The sequence below is a fragment of the Typha latifolia genome, chromosome 6 (assembly GCF_019914945.1).
Source record: "Typha latifolia isolate L0001 chromosome 6, TyphaL0001v2, whole genome shotgun sequence".
Lineage (NCBI taxonomy): Eukaryota > Viridiplantae > Streptophyta > Magnoliopsida > Poales > Typhaceae > Typha > Typha latifolia.
The window spans coordinates 12,041,720-12,067,369 of NC_133091.1; the positions used below are offsets into that span (position 1 = coordinate 12,041,720).

Genomic DNA, 25,650 nt, shown 5'->3' on the forward strand with positions numbered 1-25,650 from the left:
GGTGAGGCTAATCTCGAGGAGGGAGGGCTGGAAGGTGGAGCTTATTGTCCCCGAGCTCAAGGGAGGACTGAAGGATGACCGAAGAAGGACTGAAGGAGGCGAGGTTGGAAGGGCCAGAGGAGGGAGGACCGATGGAGGGAGGGCTTGAGGAGGGAGGATCGAAGGAGGCCGAGCTTGGTGAGGTTGATCTTGAGGAGGGAGGGCCGGAAGGTGAAGCTTATTGTCGCCAAGGTGAGGTTGTCGGTGATGGCAAAGAGGGATTTTAAATGGAGGCGGCTACGGGCATTTGCGGATTAGGAGATTTGGGAGATATGAGAGAGATGGGAGATGAGAGATAGAGAGGGTTGGGTTTAGTTGGGTATTTATATAAGCGGATAACGGATATCCGTTATTTGAATTCGTATCTTATAAAATTAACTATACCTATATCTGTATTTGAGTCCGAATCCGGACATTCTAGCAAATGGCTATTCTTATCCGGATCCGCATCAGGTAGGATTTTTTTATCCATATCCGATCCAATCCGGATCGGGTAGCGGGTCGGGTCGGATTTAATCCTGTAACACCTAAACCCTAAGCACGTGCATGGCACGAGCTCACACGGTACGTGCGTGGCACTTGACCATTTGGTTAGTTACTGAAAATCAAATAAATTTGTATTAATATCATAATTTCATCCACGATATCTAAACTAAGAAAACTCAAGTCTGACTATCAATAGCATAAAGATAACCCTACTTGGGCCCCACACAGGCCACAACACATCATCAAGAGTTTTTCACAACTACATATACACAACACTGGTATATATATAATTATACAAGTACAAAGTCACATGCTAGAATATAAGACAAGGATAGAGACATATTTTGAAAGATGTCAACTAATATAACTCATCTAGCGTATAACACTAACTGCACTCTACTCTTCACCCATTGGCAAAACCTTTAAGGGAATATCTTGCTCCACTCGTTTACCTGAGTTTTTAGAAAGGAGAAAACAAAGAGAGTCATGAGCTAAAGGCTTAGTGAATAAACATTATCCCGAATCAGTAAAGCTATGCAGAGAGTAAATTAAGTACTGAATAATATGAATCAGAAATGATCATCATGTTATGAATGAACATATAAGCAAGTCCTCGATAATTCTAGATTTATAGTAAATGTCATGTTATAACTGATTAAGAACGCAAACTATTGACAATGTATAAATAACCTCTATGTCATACTATCATCGTATCACTCTCAAATATAATACAGATGATGCATGCCGACCATGTCATGATGTCAAATACAATGGTATATAAATTATGATAATTACGTAATAATCATATAAAATTCTCAATATCACAATCATCACCGACATCTCGGTATAATATCATCATATTAGACCACTGTGCGCAGTCAATACCCGGTACTCGGTCTTAACATCATATCCGTAGGCTCAAAGCATACTCTACCACCTGCAAAGAGTATCTCAAATATAATCATACCTCGCCACCCGCTAGGGTATTAACATCCATCTAGACCGAGCACCCTCCTAGCTGATAGAAACCTCGTGAGGATAACTCGCTACATATGCCCTGGAGAACGATATGTGTCTGAATGTTTGCTGCGCACACAAACTAATGACTTCAGACGTAAGGCCAACAGGATCGCGACTATGTCTAGCAATCAATTATCTCCAGGCACGCCCTAACCCTCGCGCCCACTCGGGTATCCTCACACTTTATATCAACTATCCTATCAATCATATTTTATGCTTTCCTTCTAAGTGATAGATCATATGCATATATCCAGTATGATAACAAGTCAATGCATAACAGAAATTTAGGTAGAACAGGAATCAAGAGAAAAATGATGTAATAGTCTCTAACCATGTAGTCAATACATGTATACCCATGCTAATATATTATATGCATACTCATGCTACATATTAACTGGATATAAAATTATAACAGTATAATCATCTCTCATCATCATACTCATATCCAAGATCAGCATAATTATATGCATGATAAAAATATGTTCAACTGTAATCATCTCTATATAAAGTTATATTATCATGTTGGAGGCCAAAACATACATATACATAATATATAATATAACTTAATTTGAAAAAGGTGTCTAGGAGATAAGACTACTCACCACCACTATAATTACCAAACAATCACTCGTTCACGCTGCTATGACAATGATCAAGCCTTGATAGCTAAGTACACGGGGTCTTGAACAGGAGGGGTCGAATATGAAATTATTTATAATAAATAATGTCAGTCTTTCTATTAATTAAAATTAACCCGACTAAAAAATAATTTCTCATTGTAATCATGTGCTCTTCATTCATATATTTATTTTGTTATTTATTAACCATAATTATATTATTCAATAGTGTACTTAAAACATAATTATCTGCCTATTATTCTCTTTGATAATTAAGAAAAGAAGAATTAAGTTACTGCAAATAAGTACGCAAGAATATACGTATATAATCCTAATAATTACTATACCTAGCTAGGATTAATATAGTAATTTATGTTGTAGGTATTTTGCTAAACATGATATAATTAGATTTATTTACTAACTATGATATAATTAGATTTAATTCGTATAAATTAAATATATTAGATTAACTAAACTAATTAAATAACTAATAACATAATCAAATATAATTTAAATAGTAATCAATAATATATATATATAAAACTATACACAGTGCTGGGCTCAGCCCAACACCTTAGCATAGTAGGTTCTTGGCTGAGCCCAGCACCTCGTTGCAGGGTGCTACCCGAGAAGAGGAAAGAGTGGCCCAGCACCTCATTGCAGGGTGCTACCCGAGAGGAGGAAAGAAGGAAAGGAGGAGGAGGAGAAGAAGAAGAGGAAGAAGAAAGAGGGAAAGAGGGCTAGGCCATAGGGGGGGGTACGATCGGCTGGTGGCCACTCAGCGGCTGGCCTCTCGCCGGCGGCTCAAACCTCCGACGGTCCCGAGAGGAAACTGAGAGAACCAGAGAGAGAGAAGGAGAGAGATAAAGAGAGAGAGAGAGATAAAGAGAGAGAGAGAGATAAAGAGAGAGAGAGAGAGAGAGAGAGGAAGGCTCATCGGTGGATAGAAGGGCCGACGGCGGCTCTTCCCAGCGGTCGGTGACTGCTAGGGAACTAGAGGGAGAAAGAGAGAGAGAGTGTGGAAGAGAGCTAGAGAGAGAGAGAGGAAAAAAATTAGAGAGAGAGAGATGGTCATGCGGCGGCAGCGGAGTGCCCGGTGGGCTGGGTCCCACCTCCACATGTCGCTGCGACTTGGAGAATAGTGACTCGCTAGAGGTGCGTGGCTGGCCTCGTGCCCAACAAATTTATTATTATTATTATTATTATTATTATTATTATTATTATTATTATTATTACACCATTTGGGTTATTACAAATCCGGCCTTTTTTCACCCCTAACTAGCTTTTATTATTTAAAATTTTTCATTGAAATGCCTCAAAATTTTGTACTCGTCGTTCATTTTCCGTCTTCTATGCATTTACACAGAATCCAACTGGAGAGTGGAGATCCCAGACTCTCGGTTAATTTTGCTTCAGAACATGCCACTCCTTTGCGCAAATTTGAGGTTCACATCTCTATTCCATCTCTTCCTTTCCGGTCAATCTAGGGTTCTTCTTTTTTATCCTCTTCCAAGAAAGGTACAATAACAATTTATCCACATATAGCCATAGATTTCATTTAATTTCATTCTACTTTTACTTTGCACATTAAATTTGGCTAACTTTATTTCATTTATATCACAAACTTCTGGTCACTGGCATCATGCATTGTTATTCTCCGCCACAATTTGAATGCTCAATTCCGCTGCTACTTTGCCACAATAGTCAAGTAAGTCGCCTGGCACGGGCTGGCCGGCGTGCTAATGATGCGAGTCCATTCCCACTCAACGCCGCCCTCGATATTGTAGGATTGCTGCAGTACCTTCCCAACCCTCTATCTCTTAACTCTTCTATATCTTTAGGGTTTTCTTCTAGGCCTCCCCTTTTATAAAGCTAAAAAGAAATATAATAAGAGTGCTATTAGGATAAGGATTTTAATATCTTTTCTTACTTAAAGATATACCTAAAATTTAATTAGATTTAATCCAAATCCTAAAATATAAAAAATAAAACTAAATCCGTCATTATCTAAATGATTATCTCTGATTCTCATTTATTTATTTATTTTTGAAATTTTGGGTTATTACAGAAATGACTTAAAATTCTTTATTGTGTATAATAGGATCCACATCCGCAATTACTAGAAATAGGATCCAATAGGCTAACGCATCACGCATCGTCTTACCCCCCATTCTCATTGATTCACCCCAAATTTTTCTAACCTAGCTTTAAGCAGGACACCATGGATGCTTGTGAAAGATTCCAAAACAAGTTACTTGTCTCCCTCTCTCTCTCTTAATTCTTTGTCATGCTAGACCGTTCTGATAGGTGGCCGCCGCAATCGCTAATGGAACAACTGAATAAGAAGTATGAAGAAGAAAGTTGGAATTTATTTTTTCAAAATAAGTAGATATACGACTGAGTAAATTGAATGCACATTTACTACTTAAGACATTATAACAGAGAAAATTTATTCTTAAAAAATAAGAAGCATAAAATTGATTGTTACTTTTGACCTATAGTTCTACAAGGATAAAATGAGATTATGCGACGTTGCAAATAAAACTAGAGTACGATGACTAGACTAGAAGTTTCTCTAGTGGGTCGCTTGGTTGTTGTATCCTACCATATAGTTGAAAGAAAGATTTTTGTAGGACTAATGATGATTTATGGATCATAATGTTCGCTAGCTGGAAAACATCATATGAAAAGGTTGTTGCTAAAATGGATGTGGAGGTGGATGAGTGGGTTATTAAAATAAAGAAGATAAAAAATGATGAATAGCAAGGATGGCCCTACCAGTTGTGGCAGGACATCTCGCACCTGGCATAGGGTGTGCCAGGGTGTGCCAATGGCACACCCCCAATGCTGAGCCCACCGGCATAGGTGTGTGCCGGTTGGCACGGCTGTGTGTCGCTCTGTGTTGATATGGAGCTCTTTTAAAAAAATATATCTTCTATGATCAATTATCTTTAAATAAAGTCTTTGATCTATCACATCATTTAATGTTCAACTAGATATTAGTTTTAATAATTAAACTATTATCAATAATTATGTGTTCAATTATATTATGGAGTGTTCAATCATTAATATTAGTTTTAATGAGTATATTCAACCATATTATGTGTTGAATAATTATATTTGACTATTCCTTTATCTTTAATAAAATATGTCATTTACATAAATAACATTAAAATAAAATATTATAATATAGGTTTTAATACATATATTTAAACCAAAAATTAAAGATCATGCGAATGACCCAAAAATATTTTTAAATATCATAAATAACTTATTAAAAATATGTTAAATACATATCAGTGGCACGTAAGAGTGTGCTAAGATGTGCCAATCAGCACACCCCTTGCCGACCAGCATGTGCCGCTGGCACGGCTATCATTGATGAATAGCATAAGTCAAAGATAGCATATTTAGAGGATAGATTATATGAGAATAAATTGGATGGTTTAGATAGATATGTATAGCAGAGACTGTATGTGTAATAGGAAGAAAGTATGTTCAAGTAGAAGATTCGTGAACGGCATGAGATGAAAAAGAGAAGAAAAGACATGATTTTACTTAATCGGTTGTAGACCTTGCTCTAAATAGACAAAAGAGTAGGAAAACGATCTCTTCATCTGACCCACATATTTAGGATTAAAAGATGAATCGTTGTTGCTGCTATTTTGTCGTATAATACTATTATTTCGTACCTGATCTCCCAATTTCTTCACTCCTAAGAAATTTGAATATCATATTCTTATTTCTAAACATCTACTGCATAAACACTATGTCTCCAAAAGCTGAAAATTTAATGTTCACGTTAAAAGGATGATATATCCAGGCAAGTTGTATCTTCTTCTCTAATTAATACGATATTTATGTATATTTTAAAGTTGGTATAGCTATATCTGATCTCTTTTTTATTGGTGTCATTTAGACTATGATGAGAAGGCAGAAGATGCTGTTGATTATGAAGACATTGATGAACAATATGATGGCCCTGAAGTTCAAGACACCACAGAGGAAGACCATTTGCTGTCAAAGAAAGAATACTTCTCTTCAAATGCATTATATTCTTCTTTGGAAAGTAAAACTTCTGTATATGACGAGGAGAATTATGATGAGGAGGATGAAACTACAAAAGATAATGAGTTGATGGGAGATCGTGTTGTTGAGCAAAGTTGCCCTTCAGCAGGTTGTCATGGTATCTTGCAATTGTTGATATTTTCCATATTTCACATGTGCTTGCTTTGGAATCTATATGCCAATTGTTTTAGAAACAAATTAGATTATATGTAGGACAATTTTCCTTGTGGAATCTATCTAACTAAAGATACTTTATTGGAAAATAGCTAGTACTGTTTCTTGATTTTCTTTGGATCTTTCTTGAATAATGTTGTTCTACAAGTGGGAGCTCAGTGTTAAAAATTGGCTCAAATTCAGTTTCAGCAAAAATTTAGCAAGTATCAGCATTTCTGTGCAGCGCGTTCGAACGAGCCATGGGGGCGTTTGAACGCGGGCTCCAGACAGAGAGCAGTCTGTGATGCATGCGTTTGAACGGCCCCATCCGCGTTCGAACACGAGCCAACCCGAGAGAAATTGTTTCTGCAGGCGTTCGAATAGGGCTTTGGCGTTCGAACGCCAGTCTGCATTTGCATTGGGCGCGTTCGAACGCGCCTAGCGAGCATTCGAACGCCCCTTTGGTTCTGCTGTTTTGATATGGGCGCGTTCGAACGCGATGCGGAAAAACTCAATCTGAACCGGCCCTATAAATAGAAATGTTGGGTTTTAGGGTTTAGTGTGAGCATTTTGCAAGAGAGAAAAGCTTGTAGGGGAGAGCCACCATTATTTAGAGAGAGATTAGAGTTGTAATCTCTTTGTATTTGAAAATTTGCATAGTAGATTGAAGATTGCTCTGCCCGTGGATGTAGGCACATTGCCGAACCACATAAATCGTGTCTCTCCCTCTTTTCTCTTTATGATTTGCATTGATTTGGTGTTCATATTTGTGATTACTTTGGGTATTTGAAATTCTCTACAACTAGCATCTTGCATTTGGAGTTCTCACATTGATATTGATATTAGCTATATTTGGTTTGCCTCAAATTATTGCTATTCTATTTGGATTTGTTTGAGGGTGAAGGATTTTGCTTCCGCTTCTCTCACCCATTTGAGTATTTGCACAACACTCAGTTTGTTCAAGTCAGCAAATTTATTGTAGTCTAACATTTTCTATTTTATCCTACTATTAGTTATTTCTTTTCTTCTTTGGAAATAAGGATAAGGTTCTGTAAATCTTTTCTGCGCAGAACCCACGTAAGTAGAAGTTTCGTGCACTGAAAAGCCCATCTTTTTGTTTTCTATTTTGTATCCTACTAATAAGTGCATTTGTCTTTTTCTTTTTTGTCTTTTTCTTTTTTGTCTATCTTCTTTTGTCCCCTTTATGTCGAAATGTTGCTTTAGAGTCAGTTGTTTGAGAGTACATTAGTATTCTCTAATTAGAAATACAAGTAGCAGTACTTCTACTTACTAACCAATTATCAGACTCAAGTTGTAGCTAGAAGTCCAGAAGTTTGATACTTGAAGTTTAATTAGTTTAGTGTGATGCAATCTTCCTTACTTGCAGGATATGTCTTGCTATGTATGATGAGATTATGCAATATTTCTTGAACTTGAGGTTGCTACTTATGATTGACCAGCTTCTTGGTTGAAAGTTAAAACTTGTTTCTAAATTTCAGAATGATGTTACTGGAATCTGCTCCTTTTCCTTTTATCTAGATGTTGTTTCGGCTGAGCGACTGGAATTAGTTTCTTTGGAAGAAACTGTTGCTGATGATAATATGCTTTCTTCTGTATCCCCAAAAGATGAAGATGAACAAGTGGGCTTTGAAATGGATGATTTTCAGGTAACTTTTAGTATATCTATGCATTCGATTACATTATGAGTTTAGAGAAAAGTTGTCTTTTTTTATTCCAATTAATCGGGAGACAATTGTTAAGCAATACTTTATTATATATTTTTATTTCCTTCATATGCATGCTGTATATGTTCCAGAGACCGTTAAGCTGCAGCAAGATTTTGAAATTTCCTAATTTTCAGCCTTTGCTACTCGTTTTTCATATTGTCTGATCCAGCAGGAAGACACTGTCATTGAATCTGAGCATACTGATTCTAAAAGTGAACCTTCTCTTCCTGTTCTCTGCATTGAGGATGGCAAAGTGATTTTGAGGTTTTCTGAAATTTTTGGTGTTCATGAGCATATAAGGAAAGCTAGGAAGGACCATCGTAAGCAGTCAATAAATAAAGGTACGTGGTCTTTCAACCTCTTGCAATGTGCACATATTTTTGTTGTCTTTCCTGCTAGAATATTTTTGTTGGCGACATGCTGCAATTGTGTTTCCTGCCTTCTTTGACTAATTTGTAAATTTCATATAGTTTATGTATCAATCCTGAAATTTTCAACCAAGTTTATAATCTCAATCAACTATTAGGTAATTTAGAAAATGTAGGAAAAATGTTGTACTATTAGGTAATCTCAATCTCAATCATTGTAGGAAAAATGTTAGATACACTTAATACCATACTATTGTTGTACTTTATTTTGTGTTGCTGTTTCCTATATTTTTTAAGATTTTGTTTGTTGATAAATACTTCCAGAGTGGTCCAGAAGTTTTGATATTGCTAATATCGTAGAAGAAGATGAAGAAGCCTTTCTGAGGAGTGCCTTTCAGGATTTCTCTGTTACTAAGCATTGTAGGTTAACTCAAAATGATGTTGAAGGTGATGCAGAGCAGGCTACTTCAGATTTTATTCTGCAGCAAAAGGATTCATTCCTCTGTTCGCAGCCAATGAAAAATGATATCACGTCAGATATGCTTGCGACTCAACATTCTCCCTTTTGTCCTGATTTTTATCCACTTGATCAGCAGGACTGGGAAGAAGGGATTATTTGGGGAAACTCACCAGCAGCGAGTCATGGTTTCTCAGAGAGCTGTGCGATATCTGATCCTGGCCTTGAGCTTCATACTGAACCTGAAGATGACGGCTGCGATCCCAGAATATCTGAAAGCGGTGACAGAAATTGTCGTTTGCTTAGTGATTCTGTTTTAGCTAAACCATTTGGTTCCGGGAATATTCAGTTAACAATCGATCCTCTGAGAAGAGTTACCATCCACAGTTACTGAGATCAGAATCTCTTTCGGAGAAGAATAACTTTTGTTCTGCTGTATCAATCAAAGGAAATGGAACCACAGAAATCTGCAAAGGTGATGCTTTGGGGCATTTCAGTAAACCTTCCTTGTTGAACAAGGACTTACTAGAAGGGTCTTGGCTAGACCAGATTATTTGGGATTCAAGTGATGATAATCCAAAGCCGAAGCTCATCCTTGATCTTCAAGATGATCAAATGCTCTTTGAGATTTTAGATGAGAAGAATAGCGAGCACCTTCGCTCTCATGCAGGTGCTATGGTGATAACTCGCCCTACAAAGTCTTCAATGGAAGAACATGTTGATCTTCACAGCCATGGGATGACATCTGCTGATCGATTCAATATTTCCAATGACAAATATTATTCCAACAGAAAGATGTCACAGCAGACCAAGTCTCATGCTAAAAAGCGTACATCCCTGGGTATTAAAGTCATGCATTCTTTACCTGCTTTGAAATTGCAAACCATGAAGCCCAAGTTGAGCAAGTAAGGATGGACTTTCTCTCACCATTCTGTGTATTCTTCTTCTGCTCCTGGTGAAGTTATTTCAAAGCACATAAATGATGTTTTATGACATAATGTCTATTTTCATCTGTTTTCAGGCAAAGCAACATTGCGATCTTTGTGCTTCCTTTTTTAGTTAGATAGTAGACCATATGATTTACTCAGATAGGGAGCCTTTTCCTGCATTAGTTTGCAGATGACATGGAGTATCCACATTGTTTTTTCGGTTTCTGAGTTAGAATAGTTGTTAGATAGAGCATTCTGCTGCATGTGCATGTGCATGGCTTGTTCCTATGTATAAATTAGCATCCACCTCTTAGTTGGGTATTTGAGGATGACTTTTGCATATTTTCCTCATTTATGCATGACTCATAATTTTTGGTTCGAAAATGAGTTTGCAGATGACATGGAGTATTCATATTGTATACTTGGCTGCCGAGTTAGAATAATTGTTAAGATAGAGCATTTCTTGCATGTGCGTGGCTTTTCGCAACCACCTCTTGGTTGGGTATTTGAGGATAATCTTTGCCTCTTCGCTCATTTACACATAATTTAGCAAGGCAAGGTGATCCTAGGTCGAGTCTTTAAGTCTAAGTCTGCATTTGAAAGAGAGCACGCACGGTTCAGGTTCAACAAGGTATTCGAATAGCTGCTTCCTTTCGAGTGTAAGGCAATCGTTGTATCCTAGGAGACCGACATCCACTGTTCCAGAAACAATCGGTGGAGGGCGAATTGGTCTTAAGGAGATAGTGTCTAATACTATACTCGGCTATTCAGAATTTTATATTCTGTAATCTGTAAGTTTGTCAGTGTTATTTATTTATTTTTGATCGGGTTTTTTGTGACTCTTTGGAATCAGATTGTTACCGCCAACAATTTTAAGACCAAATTTTGGTTGTTAATCTGATTCTTGTTGGTGTTCCTTTCTTCTGATTGGATTTTTATTTTTCTTTCGTTCTTTTAGATGGCTGAAATAGTAAAGAATACTATTACCCCTATCACTGCTCCTCTAGTACCTATAGTTTATAGAGAAAAGCCTGAGAAGTTCTGTGGTGCAGAATTTAAGAGATGGCAACAGAAAATGCTATTTTATTTGACAACTTTGAACTTGGCTAAATTCTTACATGAAGATGTGTCTGAACTCCAAAAGGAGGAAACTGATAGGCAAGTAATTGCTGCAGTGGATGCGTGGAAGCATGCCGACTTCCTTTACCGAAAATATATCCTCAATGGACTGAACAACACGTTGTATAACGTGTATAATTCAGTAAAAACGTCTAAAGAATTATGGAAATCTTTAGACAAGAAGTATAAGACAGAAAATGCCGGTGCAAAGAAATTTGTAGTTAGTAAATTTTCTTGAGTACAAGATGGTTGACACTAAATCAGTGATTAATCAGGTGCAATATCTTCAAGTAATAATTCATGAGATTCATGATGAAGGGATGGTGATTAATGAATCATTTCAAGTGGCGGTTATCATTGAAAAATTGCCACCGTCTTGGAGGGATTTAAAAAATTACCTAAAACACAAGCGCAAAGAAATGACATTTGAAGAACTTATTGTCAGATTGAGGATAGAAGAAGACAATCGTATTGTTGAAAAGAAAATTGAAAGCCAGTATGTGTCAAAGGCAAATATTGTAGAGTCCACAAAGGACAAGAAAAGAAAGCATATTGGCGAAGGCTCTAAAAGTGGCGACGCAAAGAAGTTCAAGGGCAAATGCTACGTCTGTGACAAGCAAGGGCATTGTGCTCAAGACTGCCGTTTGTGCAAAAAAAAGGAGAACTCTGAAAAGAAAAAGCCACAAGCCAATGTATGTGAAGTGGAAAACCTTCATTTTGATGTCGATGACATGCACCTCCTTGTTGTTGTCTCCGAAATAAATCTGATTGGTGGTAATTCTAAAGAATGGTGGGTAGACACTGGAGCTACTTAACACATTTGTGCCAACATGTGGATGTTTTTATCTTATCAAACTGCAACAGATGAAAAACTTTACATGGGCAATTCAGCGACTTCCAAGGTGGAAGGAATAGGGAAGGTCGTGTTAAAGTTGACTTCAGGAAAAGAACTTACTCTTAATGATGTGATGCACGTGTCTGACATTCGAAAGAATCTAGTTTCAGGATCATTATTGAGTAAGAAAGGTTTTAAGTTGGTGGTTGAGTATGATAAGTTTGTACTTATAAAAAATGGCATGTATGTTGGAAGGGGCTACTTGTCAAATGGCATCTTTAAGATGAATGTAATGACTGCGACTCTAAGAATAAATAAAGATGAATCTTCTTACTTGCTTGAGTCTTGTGAAATTTGGTATGGTAGATTAGGACATGTTAATTATGGTACATTGCGTATGTCTATTGCATATTGTTATGGATATTGTTGCTTTTAGTTTAATTTTATTCAGCATTAATAGAATTTAAAATTTATTTAGTTTTCGAGTGGATTCCACTCACTGAGCTATAGTTGTTGGCTCATGATTTTTTTTTTGTATTTATTTATCTATCTCAGGTAATAGTCAGCGGGGCAACTGAGCGAAATGTACCCGAACTCCATCTCTACTTAGGATTCACCTATTTACTTTTCCACTCTTTTGGATTTTATGCTTTAGATTAGAAGTTCTATTTATTTCGTTTAGAGACCATAAAACATTAACATTGTTTTTATGTTTATTGCAATTAGTTTTAAATTTAATAAAGCATATCGTTATTTTATTTATTTATTTTGCCATCGTACACGTAGAAAGTACTAATAAGGCTTCGTGTATCTCAAGCATATTGAGATACATGGCCGGTCATGATTCCTATTTCAGGTCGTGACATTGAGTCTAGGAATGCATCATTCTTTGAGAATATATTTCCATATAAATCTACATTAAAAGTAAGTTCTCTCAAAAGAACTTATGAAAATAAGCAGGACCAAGAGTCCATGCAAAAAGGAAATAATAATGAACCTAGACGAAGTAAGAGGGCAAGGACTTCTACGTCTTTTGGTCCTGATTTTCTAACATATTTGTTAGAAAAAGAACCTTAGAGTTATAAGGAAGCAATGTCTATTCCTGAAGCTCCTTTATGGAAAAAAGCTATTGATAGTGAAGTTGAATCTATTTTGCAAAATCATACCTGGAAATTGGTGGATCTTCCACCAGGGTGTAAACCTTTGGGTTACAAATGGATCTTCAAAAGGAAGATGAAAGCAGATGGTTTAATTGACAAATACAAGACGAGACATGTAGTCAAAGGATATAGATAGACAGAGAGGATATATTATTTTGATACATATTCACCTATAACAAGAATAACGTCTATCCGACTCTTAATAAGAGGTCACCTATGTGAGTGTGATGGGCCGCTTCTATGAAATGACTAGGCTAAATCTCTAAAGTACTCAAAGAATTATCATTCTCGTCCAGGGCCGAAATGGACACAACATATAGAATCGACTGTGTTGAAAAGAGCTGTGTGGGTATTATTGTCTTGGTTTATACAAAAGCTGAACAGTTCAAGACATCATGTTCACTGGTTAGTGAATAAATCCGATAATACTTCACTATGGAAGGTTCAAAACTAAAAGCTACCTATCCTGATGCGGTAACTTTTCATTGTACTCTCGATCAAGTTTGCATTCCATATGCATTTTCAGCCAATTCATTCATGTGGGGGGTTGTTGGTAATTTCATATATTTGACATGAATTTTTTATTAACTTTGAGCTAAGTTTTAAGTAGGGCCACATATTATTAATGACGGTTTAATGGTGAAATTAATTTAGCTCAAAGAGTACTTTATTGTCATATATTCACTTAGTCAAATCTATAGAGAAGTGATTAAAAATTGGCTCTAAAATGGGTATCATGGCAATGGAAAATAAAGAAAAGTAAGTTTAGTACCATATTGGATATTTGAGAAATGTTAGTATGATATATAAGTAATAAACATTTTATGGACTTTGGGCCCCAAAATGGGTACCTATTTTGTGGTTAAATGTTACTATACAACTTAACTCACACACGTGCCGCCCGGCCTGGCTCGGCTCAATTCGGTTCACACGCACGGGTCAAGTCCAATTTTAATTTTTTGCCTGATACAGGTTCAAATCTTGTCTAGTTCGAGTTGGTTGGTTGGTTGAACTTGACCGAAGTTGAAGTGGTGTGTCCCTTCGATGAATAGTTAATCAGTCAGTTAGTTGGTTGAACCCGACCCAAAATGGTGCATCCCTTCACATTGTAACTGTTAATTGGTTTCAAACCCAAAATGGTGCATTCATTCGTGACCATTTGCATCTTTTCGTCGAGCCTGTTTAATTCTATAAATAGGCTGTCAGTCTGCATAATTTCATACACAAAATTTTGGTTCATTCCTTCTAAGTCTAGGTCGAGTCTTAAGTCTAAGTCTGCATTTGAAAGAGAGCACAGCACGGTTCAGGTTCAACAAGGTATTCGAATAGCTGCTTTCTTTCGAGTGCAAGACAGTCGTTGTATCCTAGGAGACCGACGTCCACTGTTCCAGAAGCAATCGGTGAAGGGCAAATTAGTCTTAAGGAGATAGTGTCCAATACTAGACTCAACTATTCAGAATTTTATATTCTGTAATCTGTAAGTTTGTCAGTGTTATTTATTTATTTTTGATTCTTTTGGGTTATTTGCAATAAATTTACCTAACCATAAACCTTTTTGATCCAAGATCACCTTGTCTACTAGCTCAAGGAGAGAGGGTCGGAGGAGGGATGACTGGAGAAGGGAGGATCGGAGGAGGGAGGGCTTGAGGAGGCCGAGCTTGGTGAGGCTGATCTCGAGAAGGGAGGGCCGGAAGGTGGATCTTATTGTCCCCGAGCTCGAGGGAGGACCGAAGGAGGACTAGAGGAGGCGAGGTTGGGAGGGCTGGAGGAGGGAGGGCTTGAGGAGGGAGGACCGGAGGGGGCCGAGCTTGGTGAGGCCGATCTCGAGGAGGGAGGGCCGGAAGGTGAAGCTTATTGTCGCCGAGGCGAGGTCGTCGGTGATGGCGATGAGGGATTTTAAATGGAGGCGGCTATGGGCATTTGTGGAATAGGAGATTTGGGAGAGATGGGAGAGATGGGAGATAAGAAATAGAGAGGGTTGGGTTTAGTTGGGTATTTATATAAGCGGATAACGGATATCTGTTATATGAATCTGTATCCTATAAAATTAACTATACTCGTATCTGTATCCAGCTCCGAATTCGAATATTTTAGTAAATGGTTGTTTGTATCTGGATCCACATCGGGTAGGATTTTTCTATCCGTATCCGATCCAATCTGGATCGGGTAGCGGGTCGGGTCTGATTTAATCCGACCTATTTTCACCCCAACTAGCTTTTATTATTTAAATATTTTTATTGAAATGCCTCAAAATTTTGTGCTCGTCGTTCATTCTACGCATTTACATTGAACCCAACTGGAGAGTGGAGATCCTAGACCCTCGGTTAATTTTGCTTCGGAACATGCCACTCATTTGCGCAAATTCGAGGTTCACATCTCTATTCCATCTCTCCCTTTCCAATCAATCTAGGGTTTCTTCTTTTTTATCCTCTTCCAAGAAAGGTACAGTAACAATTTATCCACATATGGCCATAAATTTCATTTAATTTCATTCTACTTTTACTTTGCACATTAAATCTGGCTAACTTTATTTCATTTATATCACAAACTTCTGGTCACCGACATCATGCATTGTTATTCTCCGCCACAATTTGAATGCTCAATTCCGCTACTACTTTGCCACAACAGTCAAATAGGTCACCTGGCACGGGCTGGTCGGCGTGCTAATGATGCGAGTCCACTCCCACTCAGCGCCACCCTCCGTTCTCCGTAGCTCCGCCAACTGTTCATTGATGTAGCTATTGTGAGCTTTCAAATAACTTACTTTTACAATCCATGCATACTATTTATCATTGCAAATGCCGTAGTTTTTTTTGTTATTAGTCATGCTCGGCCAGAAGATATGTTAGATAATTTCATGGACTTCTCCTTGGCTACATGAGCCTAATCTGCAATCCATAAAATCCCTACGTTTCTCCTTAGTGATTTTTCTATTTTGCACAATTGCAGCCTACATTTCTCATTAGATCACCAAACAAGCCCTACTTATGGTGTTTTTTGAAATATAATGTGAAATGTAAGGGTTGCACAAGGTGTTCATTTTATTTAAATGCAAGGGTTAGTTAAATTTGTGAAAAGGCAAGTGACAATTAATGTATAAATTTGTCTAGCATTCTCATCTTTGAGCTGTGCTCTAGCCGATACTGTGTCATTGGGGAAAGAAGCATACATGATAATGAGCTTGACTAAAGGAAAAAACTAATTGGAAAATTCATTTTTCTTACCCTACCATCTTGGAGGCCAAAAATTATGGAGTTCTCAGAGAATGGTATCGGTCGTAAATGTGAAACCTGTGAAATTTTCATTACACAGTTAGTATTATTGATATAATTCTTCTATGCCTCATTTGGGTATTGTTTTAGGATGATTTACCCTTACCTTTTCATTGCAGTTTCCACTGAAAATGCTAGTATAGTACAGATCCATGTCCTCCTGGGGGCAGCTATGATCATCTCTTGCTTTTTGAGCTTTCAGAGCTGAATTCTCAACATATGGGTACCTCTGATTTGTCCACTTCCATGTCCTTTTATCCAAGTGCCTCTTGTAAACATTACCATCTGATCCTACAAGAAACAGTTGATTACCATTAAAGCTTGGCCCAGGTGAGCCAACAAATGTTACATCTCGATACGGTGTCCCATGCTCCACCCAATCCCATCCCTCCTGTGAGTTCCAGTGATACTCAATGAGTCCTCCATTCTCGGAGATCATGAATATTGAACCAGTTAGTGACAACGGGGATGGCCTCATAGCCGTTCCAGGTGATCTTGAGAGGACCAGGTGAGGTGACTGGTAGTGTTTGTGCCATAGTTTTGTGACTTTGTTATACTGGTATAGACAACCGTTGTGTCCGACTACAAATATGATGTTCGATCGGAAGACTTCTTGATCCACAATGAATGCAATCTTCGTATCTGGAGGCCTTTGGCAATTTTTCCACTTGAATTTCCTTAATGAGACCTGTAGATAATGAAATGATTTGTAAAAGTTTAGGAAAAGAAAAATGAAATCATAATTAGGATATGGTCACCATATACTGACTAGTCCCATGAATTGGAAAACATATGGATGGACTATAGAGCAATATTCACTTTAAAAGTTCTAATGCCATTTTGAGGAAACAAATGAATATCGCAGTGCTCATATAGAAAATCAAGTTCTGGAGCATTTACAGTAACTTGCTTCAAGTTGTCTGCTACTATATATCTATTATAGAGAGAGTGCCTTTTATTAGCTATATGGTGCATTTTCATATTTTTCACTTTATTGAGTATATCCTCAGATCTAGTAGCAAGCAAGACAAAAGAGTGTAAAACAAAAGAATAGGGAGATATTTTACTTGAAAATAAAGCCTATCACAAAGATAAGTAAATGCCATTTTATTCTTCCTAGATATGGGTATGATTTTTTTCTTAAACTTAATCTACCACTTTAATTTCCGGGATGTTCCAGATTTTTACCATAAATTCAAGTAGTCTTCCTTTCCTATTGACCAAGAAAAGAGCATCTTCTGATGTAGCTCGGTGAGATTTTCCAGGGATACCATCCCACGGTGGTCCACTTGCCACTTCTTCTCCATTCTTCATTGCTGTGCAATTGATCCATGATAACTCTGTTCCATTTCTTTCTCTAATTAGTAAGCTTCCGTGAGTATCAACCAAAAATAAACTTCCATTATAGCTTCCCAGCGCTCCTTTTATTGCTGTTGGGTGCTCATGCCTTAGCCATAACCAAATCTTGTCAGTGTAAAGGTATTCAAAAGCTAGTCCATCTTCTGTAATGTGGAAAAGTGACCTATCTGCAAGCATCACTCGCATTCGGAAGTTAATGTCAATACTTTTTGTTAGAAAGTTGTATGGTTCTGTTCTACCACTTCCATGATAACTCAGAGATACATAATTTTGCTGCTCGTCTGCCTTGCGCTTTCTGCAAGGTATGTTACTGCATAAATCATGTTGTTCACTGATTGCAAGAACATCCTTCGTTCCTATAATACAGTTCATAGGCCCACGTTCTTCTGTGCAATATTCTGCATTCCAACCTTCTGTTTCTGGTACATCTAAAACTGACCATTCATACTTGTTTGAAGCTTTCTTTCTTATGCTATTCATTTCAGTTGGTCCTGAATCATCACCTCCAATCCCAGGCAAATGCAGCTCTGCAAGTCTACCATCATCCAGTGAAAACATTATTCTTCCAGTTTGAACATGTACTCCTCTTATTCCTCGTGCAACCTTTGCATATTGGGGATGCAAATGATTAATCCAGAGGCCTTGCATTTCATTGCCATGATATCCACCTTGTACAATTAGAAACTACCAATTAATTTGTTTATAATTATGGGTTTTACTTTAATAATATCTAATAGTGAACTCAAAACCTTAAGTCAAATGTGTCAGAAAATTTATCTATTGTCAAGGTTCAAGATGAAAGAATTTCCATATATAATTTCCTTCCAAATGGTGATTTCAACAAGAACAATAGCTTCTAGGTTATTATCATGACATACTAGGTTTCAACTCAGAAAGTAGGAGAATATAAGAAGATATTATTTTTGTTTTTTCTTGTCCACTTAAATGATAAAGTGTCATGAACTATTTTATGATTTCATTGATAAAGTCTAGCAGCTTCTTTGATGAAAGAATCTGCTGCTTTTCTTATATCTCAGGTTATTGTCAGTAGCACCTTTTATTTAGCTTTGAAGGATGAAATTGGCTATTGTTATTAGGCTCTTTTCATCTTAAAAGTAAAGATGCTCTCTTCTTTAAATAAGTGTAGTTGTACGTCTGATACTCCAGAGACACTACATAAATAGACACCAAAATATGGAGAAAAAATGTTTCCTGGCTAACTACAACATGGAAGTTGACATTGGAGCATACCTGAATGTTTAGGAAGATGATATTCAAATATGCATCCAGTGGTCGTAGTGAAGAACATTGTCAAAATCTTTTCATTTAATTCATTGTGGTGCACTGGTGTGATAGAACTCAACCGGTGATCCTTAGGTGCTCCATGGGCTATCCACTTCCACTTCCTTCTGTGCAGGCGTCTCTCTACTAAAAAACCATCCTGTAGATCTGTAAGTCCTTTAAAACATTCATATTGGAAATATGGTGGTAGGAATTTTCTATGACAAAATTTTTCATGTCATGTATTATCTAGTAGTAGTAAATCTCTTTAGTTATCCTCTTAATTATTCATTTTTTTAGAAATCATCAAGTTCTGTTCCTGCCATTAAGCTCAAATTTGATTAGTGTCCACAACACAAAGGTTAAGCTGAACTTGTCTTTAATACCAGTTACTAATTGTTAATAGTACTTGCAATATGAAAAAATGTATGCCGAAAATTTCTTGCTTTAACATAATATCAGCTACTCTAGATTGTACAGTTCAGGTCATAGTACAATATTTGACTGTTATCTTATAAGTTAAGATTCACAATACCAATTGTATCTGCTCCTGCTACATGTAGTGCCATATGACTCCATAATATTGATTTCATTTGCTACATGTGGTGCTCTACCAGTAAGTAAATGGTAATATTCTACTATGTAATTAGTTTTCATTTGAACACATGTCAGCATTGAAGCCACAATTTACCTTTGTGATAAGGAAAAGAGATACTGATTGTACTCCAACTAAGCCATGCAAGGTACATCCTGTTGATGGTCTCAAAGAAATTTCTTCCATTGATGCTTCATTCTGTATATGCTTCTTCCATGATGGCTTGGAATTTTTGTCAAATTCATAAAGATCTCCACTGGAACTGCACTACATGATTTAGTGTTAGCATTACCATTTTCTATTAACCATATGCAGTTATCAATTTTTAAGACTGACTTAGTGGTCTGACAATATGTGTTCTAGAAAAAAAAAATGCACGTGGCATAGAATTGCTTCATAACATCCTTTTGCTGAATGTTGTGGAGAAGTTAAATCATGAGTTGGTTGGCATGTTAAATATGTACTCCTACGATCAGTCTATTGTACATCTTACTTCCCCTATATAACAAGGGTGGAAAACCACCATTGAGGTGATTAAATTACTAACCTTGCAACTTCAGCAAGCAGGCAATGTGATCAATCAAAGCCTACCAAAACCTTTCCTAAAATGATTTAATATCTACCTTAGCCAGGCTCTTGGTTGACTTGTTTAATCTCGAAATAAGCTTGTGGAACTACACATTAGTCTTGAGAAATCACATGCTTGAACAGATTTATACAGCTCAAAACGTCTGTAGCCAGCTGATTAATGGCATCTCAAAGCTGAGCATATTTTGACACTGTTTGGATAAGTTCACCTCTTATTTCATATTAGATAGAATGGTTAACTGAACTTTTGGATGCCAGTGTTGTAGCTATTAGGAAGTGGTTAGTATCCCTAATCATGCCTTACTATGGACAAATGAACTTGTTGTCAATTTATAGTTGTTTACATATTAAAGAAATATGCTTATAAGCAAAGTTCAAAAAATCGGAATCGGGATCGGTCTTATGGAAAAACGATACGTACCGATCGTATCGGTCGCTTGGATCGGATCGAACTTTTTAATTACATAAAATTCTAAATATTATTTAAAAATACAGAAAAACTTCTAAAAATTTAGAAATTTTTTTATCAAAAGTAAGAAAAGAAAAAAGAAAAACTCTGGTGCAATAAAAATTGAAAAGAAGAAGAGATTAGAAAGAGTGTGAGTAGAAGAAAATTCAAAAAAAAAAAACATACTGCAGTGAAGAAGAAGAAGAAAAAGAAGAAGAAAAAGAAGAAGAAAAGAGAAGAAAAAGGGAGAGAGTGGAAGAAATGAAAAAACTGAGAGAAATAAAAAAATTAATTAAAAAGTATATACTGAGAAACAATCATTATAGAAACAATCATTATATGTAAGAAGAGAAAAAAAGAAAGAAAGAGTAAAAGAAAGAAAAAAAATAAGAGAGAGAGTGAAAAGAAAGAGTTCAGATCGGGCCTGTATCGAGATCGGGTTCGACCGATCCTGATCCGGATCGGCCGATACGGCGAACCATGCTCATAAGGCATTGTAAAATGCAACTCTAGGAGGATTTGCATGCTAAAGGAGCACAAACACATGTAGGTCATGATATATATTCTCCTTAACAGTTATGCTGTAGCATCACGTCATCTTCATTAAATCTGTTTCCCAAGGCTTTCTTTGCCTGCTTTTATTTACACAATGAGGCAGAATAAGCTTAATATAAATTTAAAAAACTGTTAGAATATAAAATAAAAAATATCGTCACTATCTAAAAACTTAAGCTTTTAAAGTAGTTAGTTGATGAGTTAACATAGTATCAGAGCTAAGGTCTTAGGTTTGAATCCTGCTAAACTCATTGGTTATTTAATATATAAAACCTCGACCCATTTAAGCCAAAGTCTACTTTCTGAGTCTCAAAATGTCTTAAATCTAAAAGTAAGGAAGCGTTAGAATATAAAATATAAATATTGTCGTTTTTTAAAACTCTTAAGTTTTTAGAATAGTTGCTGAATTAACACAATAATAATGAATTTGTTGTACCTTATAGTGAATAGAACTCCTGGCCTGATATTTCCAGTATCAGCTATAGCTGATACATCGCCACCTGGAGGTCGGCCATAGTTAGCCCACCTATTTAACAATTGTGAAAAAGAATACTTATTAGGTGTCATTATCTTGATTGTCATGAAAATTGATATATTTTAGCAATCTGTGAGATTATGGGCAATCCTTGCTGGCAGGGACTTAATTGAAAATTGTGCATATAAGTTCTTACTGGCATATACTTAAATGAAAGCACATAGATGCAATACCAAATTAGCTGCTATTGGTTTCTCACTTTCTCCTACCTTAAAGGCTGCAGTTGACTGATCTCGATGAATGTGCCATTCATTGTTGATAGGAATAACCTCCTGAAAAGATAGATGAATTTATGATCTTTACTAACATTCAGATAGATAAAGTCCTCTGAAAAGCAAAAAAAGAAGGGCAACTGGCTGCAATTTTAAAGTTAAGCAAGAAATTACCATTTCTAACTATAAGAGAACTTGCTACCCGTGGAGTTCAGAAATTTATGGAAAACTTGTACTTAAGATTACTCACTCTAGATCAGAGGATACAACACCAGTTTTAATTTGCACTTGCTGATTTGGGTCTATTTCTTCAGTTCTTGTACTTTGCTGATCAGACACAAGAATAAATTCCGTCCAAATAGGCTGTGACTTTTCATTCAGTTGCAGCTGAAATAGTCAGATATGAAAAGTTAACACTCTTCAAGATACTAGGTTTGATGGCTCAATTCTTTTTCAAGACTGAATATTTATTAATTTAGTGAAAACAAGAAACAGTTTCCACTATCACTTAACTAGTACGACATAATTTAACAGATTATAATATAGTGTTAACTATTGTTTAACTTTTTAGGCTGTTTCTTCATATCAAGAAGAAGATACAATTTTTTAATATTTATGCCAAATTCACATAAATATGCACATCTATAGTGTTTCTTATTGTATAAATTTTTGTATATATAATCTCATTCTTGGATGTGTAATTATTCCTTATGATTGTCTGAAACATGTATCTTAGAGTAGCACTTCCTATTACTTTTCAGTCTTTTCTTAATTTTGTGACATGTTAAAAGCCTTGGCATGCACAGTTAATTGCGTCTATTATTTCCATATCCAATAAGTTAAATGATCACAAGGTGATTTCCTAATTTCTAAGAACTTACATGTTCTGCTGACAGCTGAATAGATATGGTTCTTTTTTTGCTTTCTTTGTTCTACTTGTTTTCTGGCTAAAATTATCTTTGAGGTGATGGCAGATTAGTTTGTCAGTCAGTCCTGGATTTAATAGGTCTAACTGAACACAAATGATAAAAGTGAAATAGTAGCAGAAAAATATTTCTTTTCCTGTTGCTGTTTCCTTGCATGTTTTTGTTGTGGCCTATATCGCGTCAAGTGGTTCGAAGTTACAGATTTAAATCTAACTGAAGCTGAGTTTGATGTGTGTTCTTGAAATTCCAGCTCTATGATGTCTTAGGTGTGTCAAAACTGAACTTATATCTTGTAAAACATTTTAAAGAGTTCTATTGGATGCTATGTACCTGGTAGAGCTTTCCATCTTCTGAAAGAGCAAAAATAGTTTGATTCACAATAAAAGTAGAAACAGCTCCACCAGCTGCAGTTGGGAGTTCATGGGGAGCAATAACCCACTGCACTCCATTCCAAAACCTCTCATAAATTGATCCACTTTGTCCCGTAACCCAGACAGATGCTTCTGACATTCTAGTTAGGGAGATTCTCTTTCTCAGTGGCAGAACTTGATCAAAATTATGTTGTCTCTCATCATTATCAATTCTTATATACTCTTTTTCCTGTGAAACAGAAATCAGCTTCTGCTTCTTGACCATACTCTCAATTAATCCAACTTTTGTGCAGCTACTGTTGATACAGGACATCAGATCATATGGCAAGCTGATTTCGACCCAACTATTTGTCTGCTCTTCAAACTCCCAAAATCTGCTTGTTTTCTGCTTAAATTTTGCTTCTGGATTTCTGGTGGGAGGACCAGGACTCTCCGAATGACCAGAAAGAACCAATATTAGCAGCATATGGGCTGCCAGACATATCATCCAACAGAGGAATCTTGAAGACAAACTGACCATGTTCAGTTAGCTTCTATTGTATCTGTCACAGGGAGTAACTGGAAGCCTGAAACGAATGAACTAGATCTCTTTCTGTTTGCAGATATCATTTGAGGAACACCTCTGACAGATTTAAGGTGAAGCTTGGTTTCTAATAGCAGAAAGCTCAGAAAGAAAGGAACATCACCTTTTCTTTGGAAACATAGACAGCCGCCCTTCTACTAAAATTCCTTGTATGTAAAAAAAATATCTTGTTGAAGGATCTTACGCTTTAAGATATCTGGATTTCTTTTATAAGTCATTACCAACTAACGTGACATGAGTGCAATAAAGTCACCTGGATGAAGGTCTTGAGGTTAGCTTTCTTTCTTTTTTGTTGGTTGTCTATCCGTTGCTTTCTCAACCAACCACCTAAACCAATAATTTTGTAACAGGAGCTTCAAATTACGGTCTACGTACCTAAGATTTGATCTGCATACTTCTATCATAAGCACACGCATATATGTTATTTTGTGGATATCCATTAAGATTATAATGTTTAGTAGAAATTGGATTATGTCTTGCTACTGCAGTAGATGGTTTCTTATGGGAACCAATCATCTAGTTTCCAATTTTCTATACTAACCACTACCTTGACTGCAGGTAATCAGCAAAATTGGAAGGAGCTCTGAGCAAAAATTTCAAACACCAAGTCATCACCAGGTAAAAAATTCTTCTAGACTGACATCTGCATCGGTAAGCGTAACGTGAGCCATTCATCATTAATTTTTATCAGTAACATCAATAACATATTGCTGCATTTTTCTTTCTTTTATCCTTTATTTCAATACTATTCCATGGTACTATTATAGGGTGAGTGTGTGAGACATCATTGTCGTTCAATTCGTATCTGATGGTTGATGGTTGCGATCATAGTTTTATATGTATAGGATGTCTATTTAGTTTATGTGGGATTAATCTTAAAGCATATCATATATCCATTGCCTGCACCTGGACAGGCATTGACTTATAATTACTTAAATCTCCTCCAACGGATCCCATCTAGGTGGGCCCCGCTTCTTGGGGATCTCACCCGTTAAGTGACGTCAGCGGATGGAATCTCGGCGGCTGCCATGTTAACTAGCACGCCACGGAATCTTTTATATTATATTTTCTTTTGTTTGTCGCCATGAAGATTCTTCCACTGGTTGTGAAGTCTCCTTAGTTTTCAGAACAAAAAAAAAAAAACTTAGTTTACTAATAAAGAGGTTCTGTTTGTGGTCAGTTTACTACTTAAGATGTTCAGGTCAACGAGACTATTTTTTTGGTCACATTTATACGTTAATAAGTAGCAGAGTTCTGATACGATAGAGATAAAATTATAAATATATTAAGAAAATAATTTTTATATGATCAAAAAAATACTCCTTAATTTATTCATGAGATGAATGGGCAAATAGGTCATTTTAGAAAGCAGAGTAATATTTTAAGGTAGATGGTGGCTAGTGAACATCTCTTTGAACAGTTGAATTGACAACACGGGCTTATATACTAGTCCATTAAGGCACTGATCACGTGCTATGCACGTGGCTTACGGTCTTTCAAAGAAAGTTGGTGGGCCTCTTTCAAGATATGGGCTTACCCTTACCTTGTATTGCTTTAAAATCTCATCAGTTGGGCCAAGCCATTTTAGGCACTCTGTATATCTATTACTTTTGGTATTGGATATGCCAAGTGTGTGTGTGTGTGTGTGTGTGTGTGTGTGTGTGTGTGTGTGTGTGTGTGTGTGTTTGTATATATATATATATGAAGCACATTTTTTCAACAAAGATGGGTAGTTACTTTCTTTCTCTTGCTTTTTCTGATAAATGCCAAATTCTTCAAGTTAGTAACCTAAATAGAGCCCTCAAATGATTTGACCTACTTGGATATGCCAAAGTATCTGTCCATTTGAACTACCTGATCCAATCTCTAGTTTCACTAAAGTCTTTAGGTATAATAGACAGACAATCAAGGACAAGCTTAAGTTTCTCAAAAGTAGTGGAACAAGAG

At 36.5% G+C, this 25,650-nt stretch overlaps 2 protein-coding genes across 3 annotated transcripts; one reads left to right on the plus strand and one right to left on the minus strand.

Moving 5' to 3' along the window:
- Positions 1–74: 74 nt before the first annotated feature.
- On the plus strand, positions 75–24,565 carry LOC140791176 (transcription initiation factor TFIID subunit 1-like). Its single transcript, XM_073141589.1, has 9 exons — positions 75–231; positions 6,082–6,339; positions 7,923–8,050; positions 8,283–8,451; positions 8,803–9,840; positions 15,607–15,721; positions 19,563–19,633; positions 23,414–23,974; positions 24,262–24,565. The coding sequence occupies exons 1-5, from the start codon at positions 75–77 to the stop codon at positions 9,327–9,329; spliced, it is 1,239 nt and encodes a 412-aa protein (XP_072997690.1). The 3' UTR covers positions 9,330–9,840; positions 15,607–15,721; positions 19,563–19,633; positions 23,414–23,974; positions 24,262–24,565.
- LOC140790705 (uncharacterized) lies at positions 15,445–23,640 on the minus strand. 2 transcript variants are annotated; one of them, XM_073140905.1, is made up of 10 exons: positions 23,080–23,640; positions 22,074–22,210; positions 21,821–21,883; positions 21,513–21,602; positions 19,582–19,747; positions 18,861–19,050; positions 17,439–18,277; positions 16,357–16,938; positions 16,208–16,268; positions 15,445–15,700 (listed from the first exon to the last, which is right to left on the minus strand). In XM_073140905.1, exons 1-10 carry the CDS (start codon positions 23,638–23,640, stop codon positions 15,666–15,668), a joined length of 2,724 nt encoding a protein of 907 aa, XP_072997006.1. In that variant the 3' UTR covers positions 15,445–15,665. The 2 variants fall into 2 exon arrangements, with proteins under 2 accessions (XP_072997006.1, XP_072997004.1); XM_073140903.1 differs by having other exon boundaries at positions 16,203–16,268.
- Positions 24,566–25,650: the final 1,085 nt, after the last annotated feature.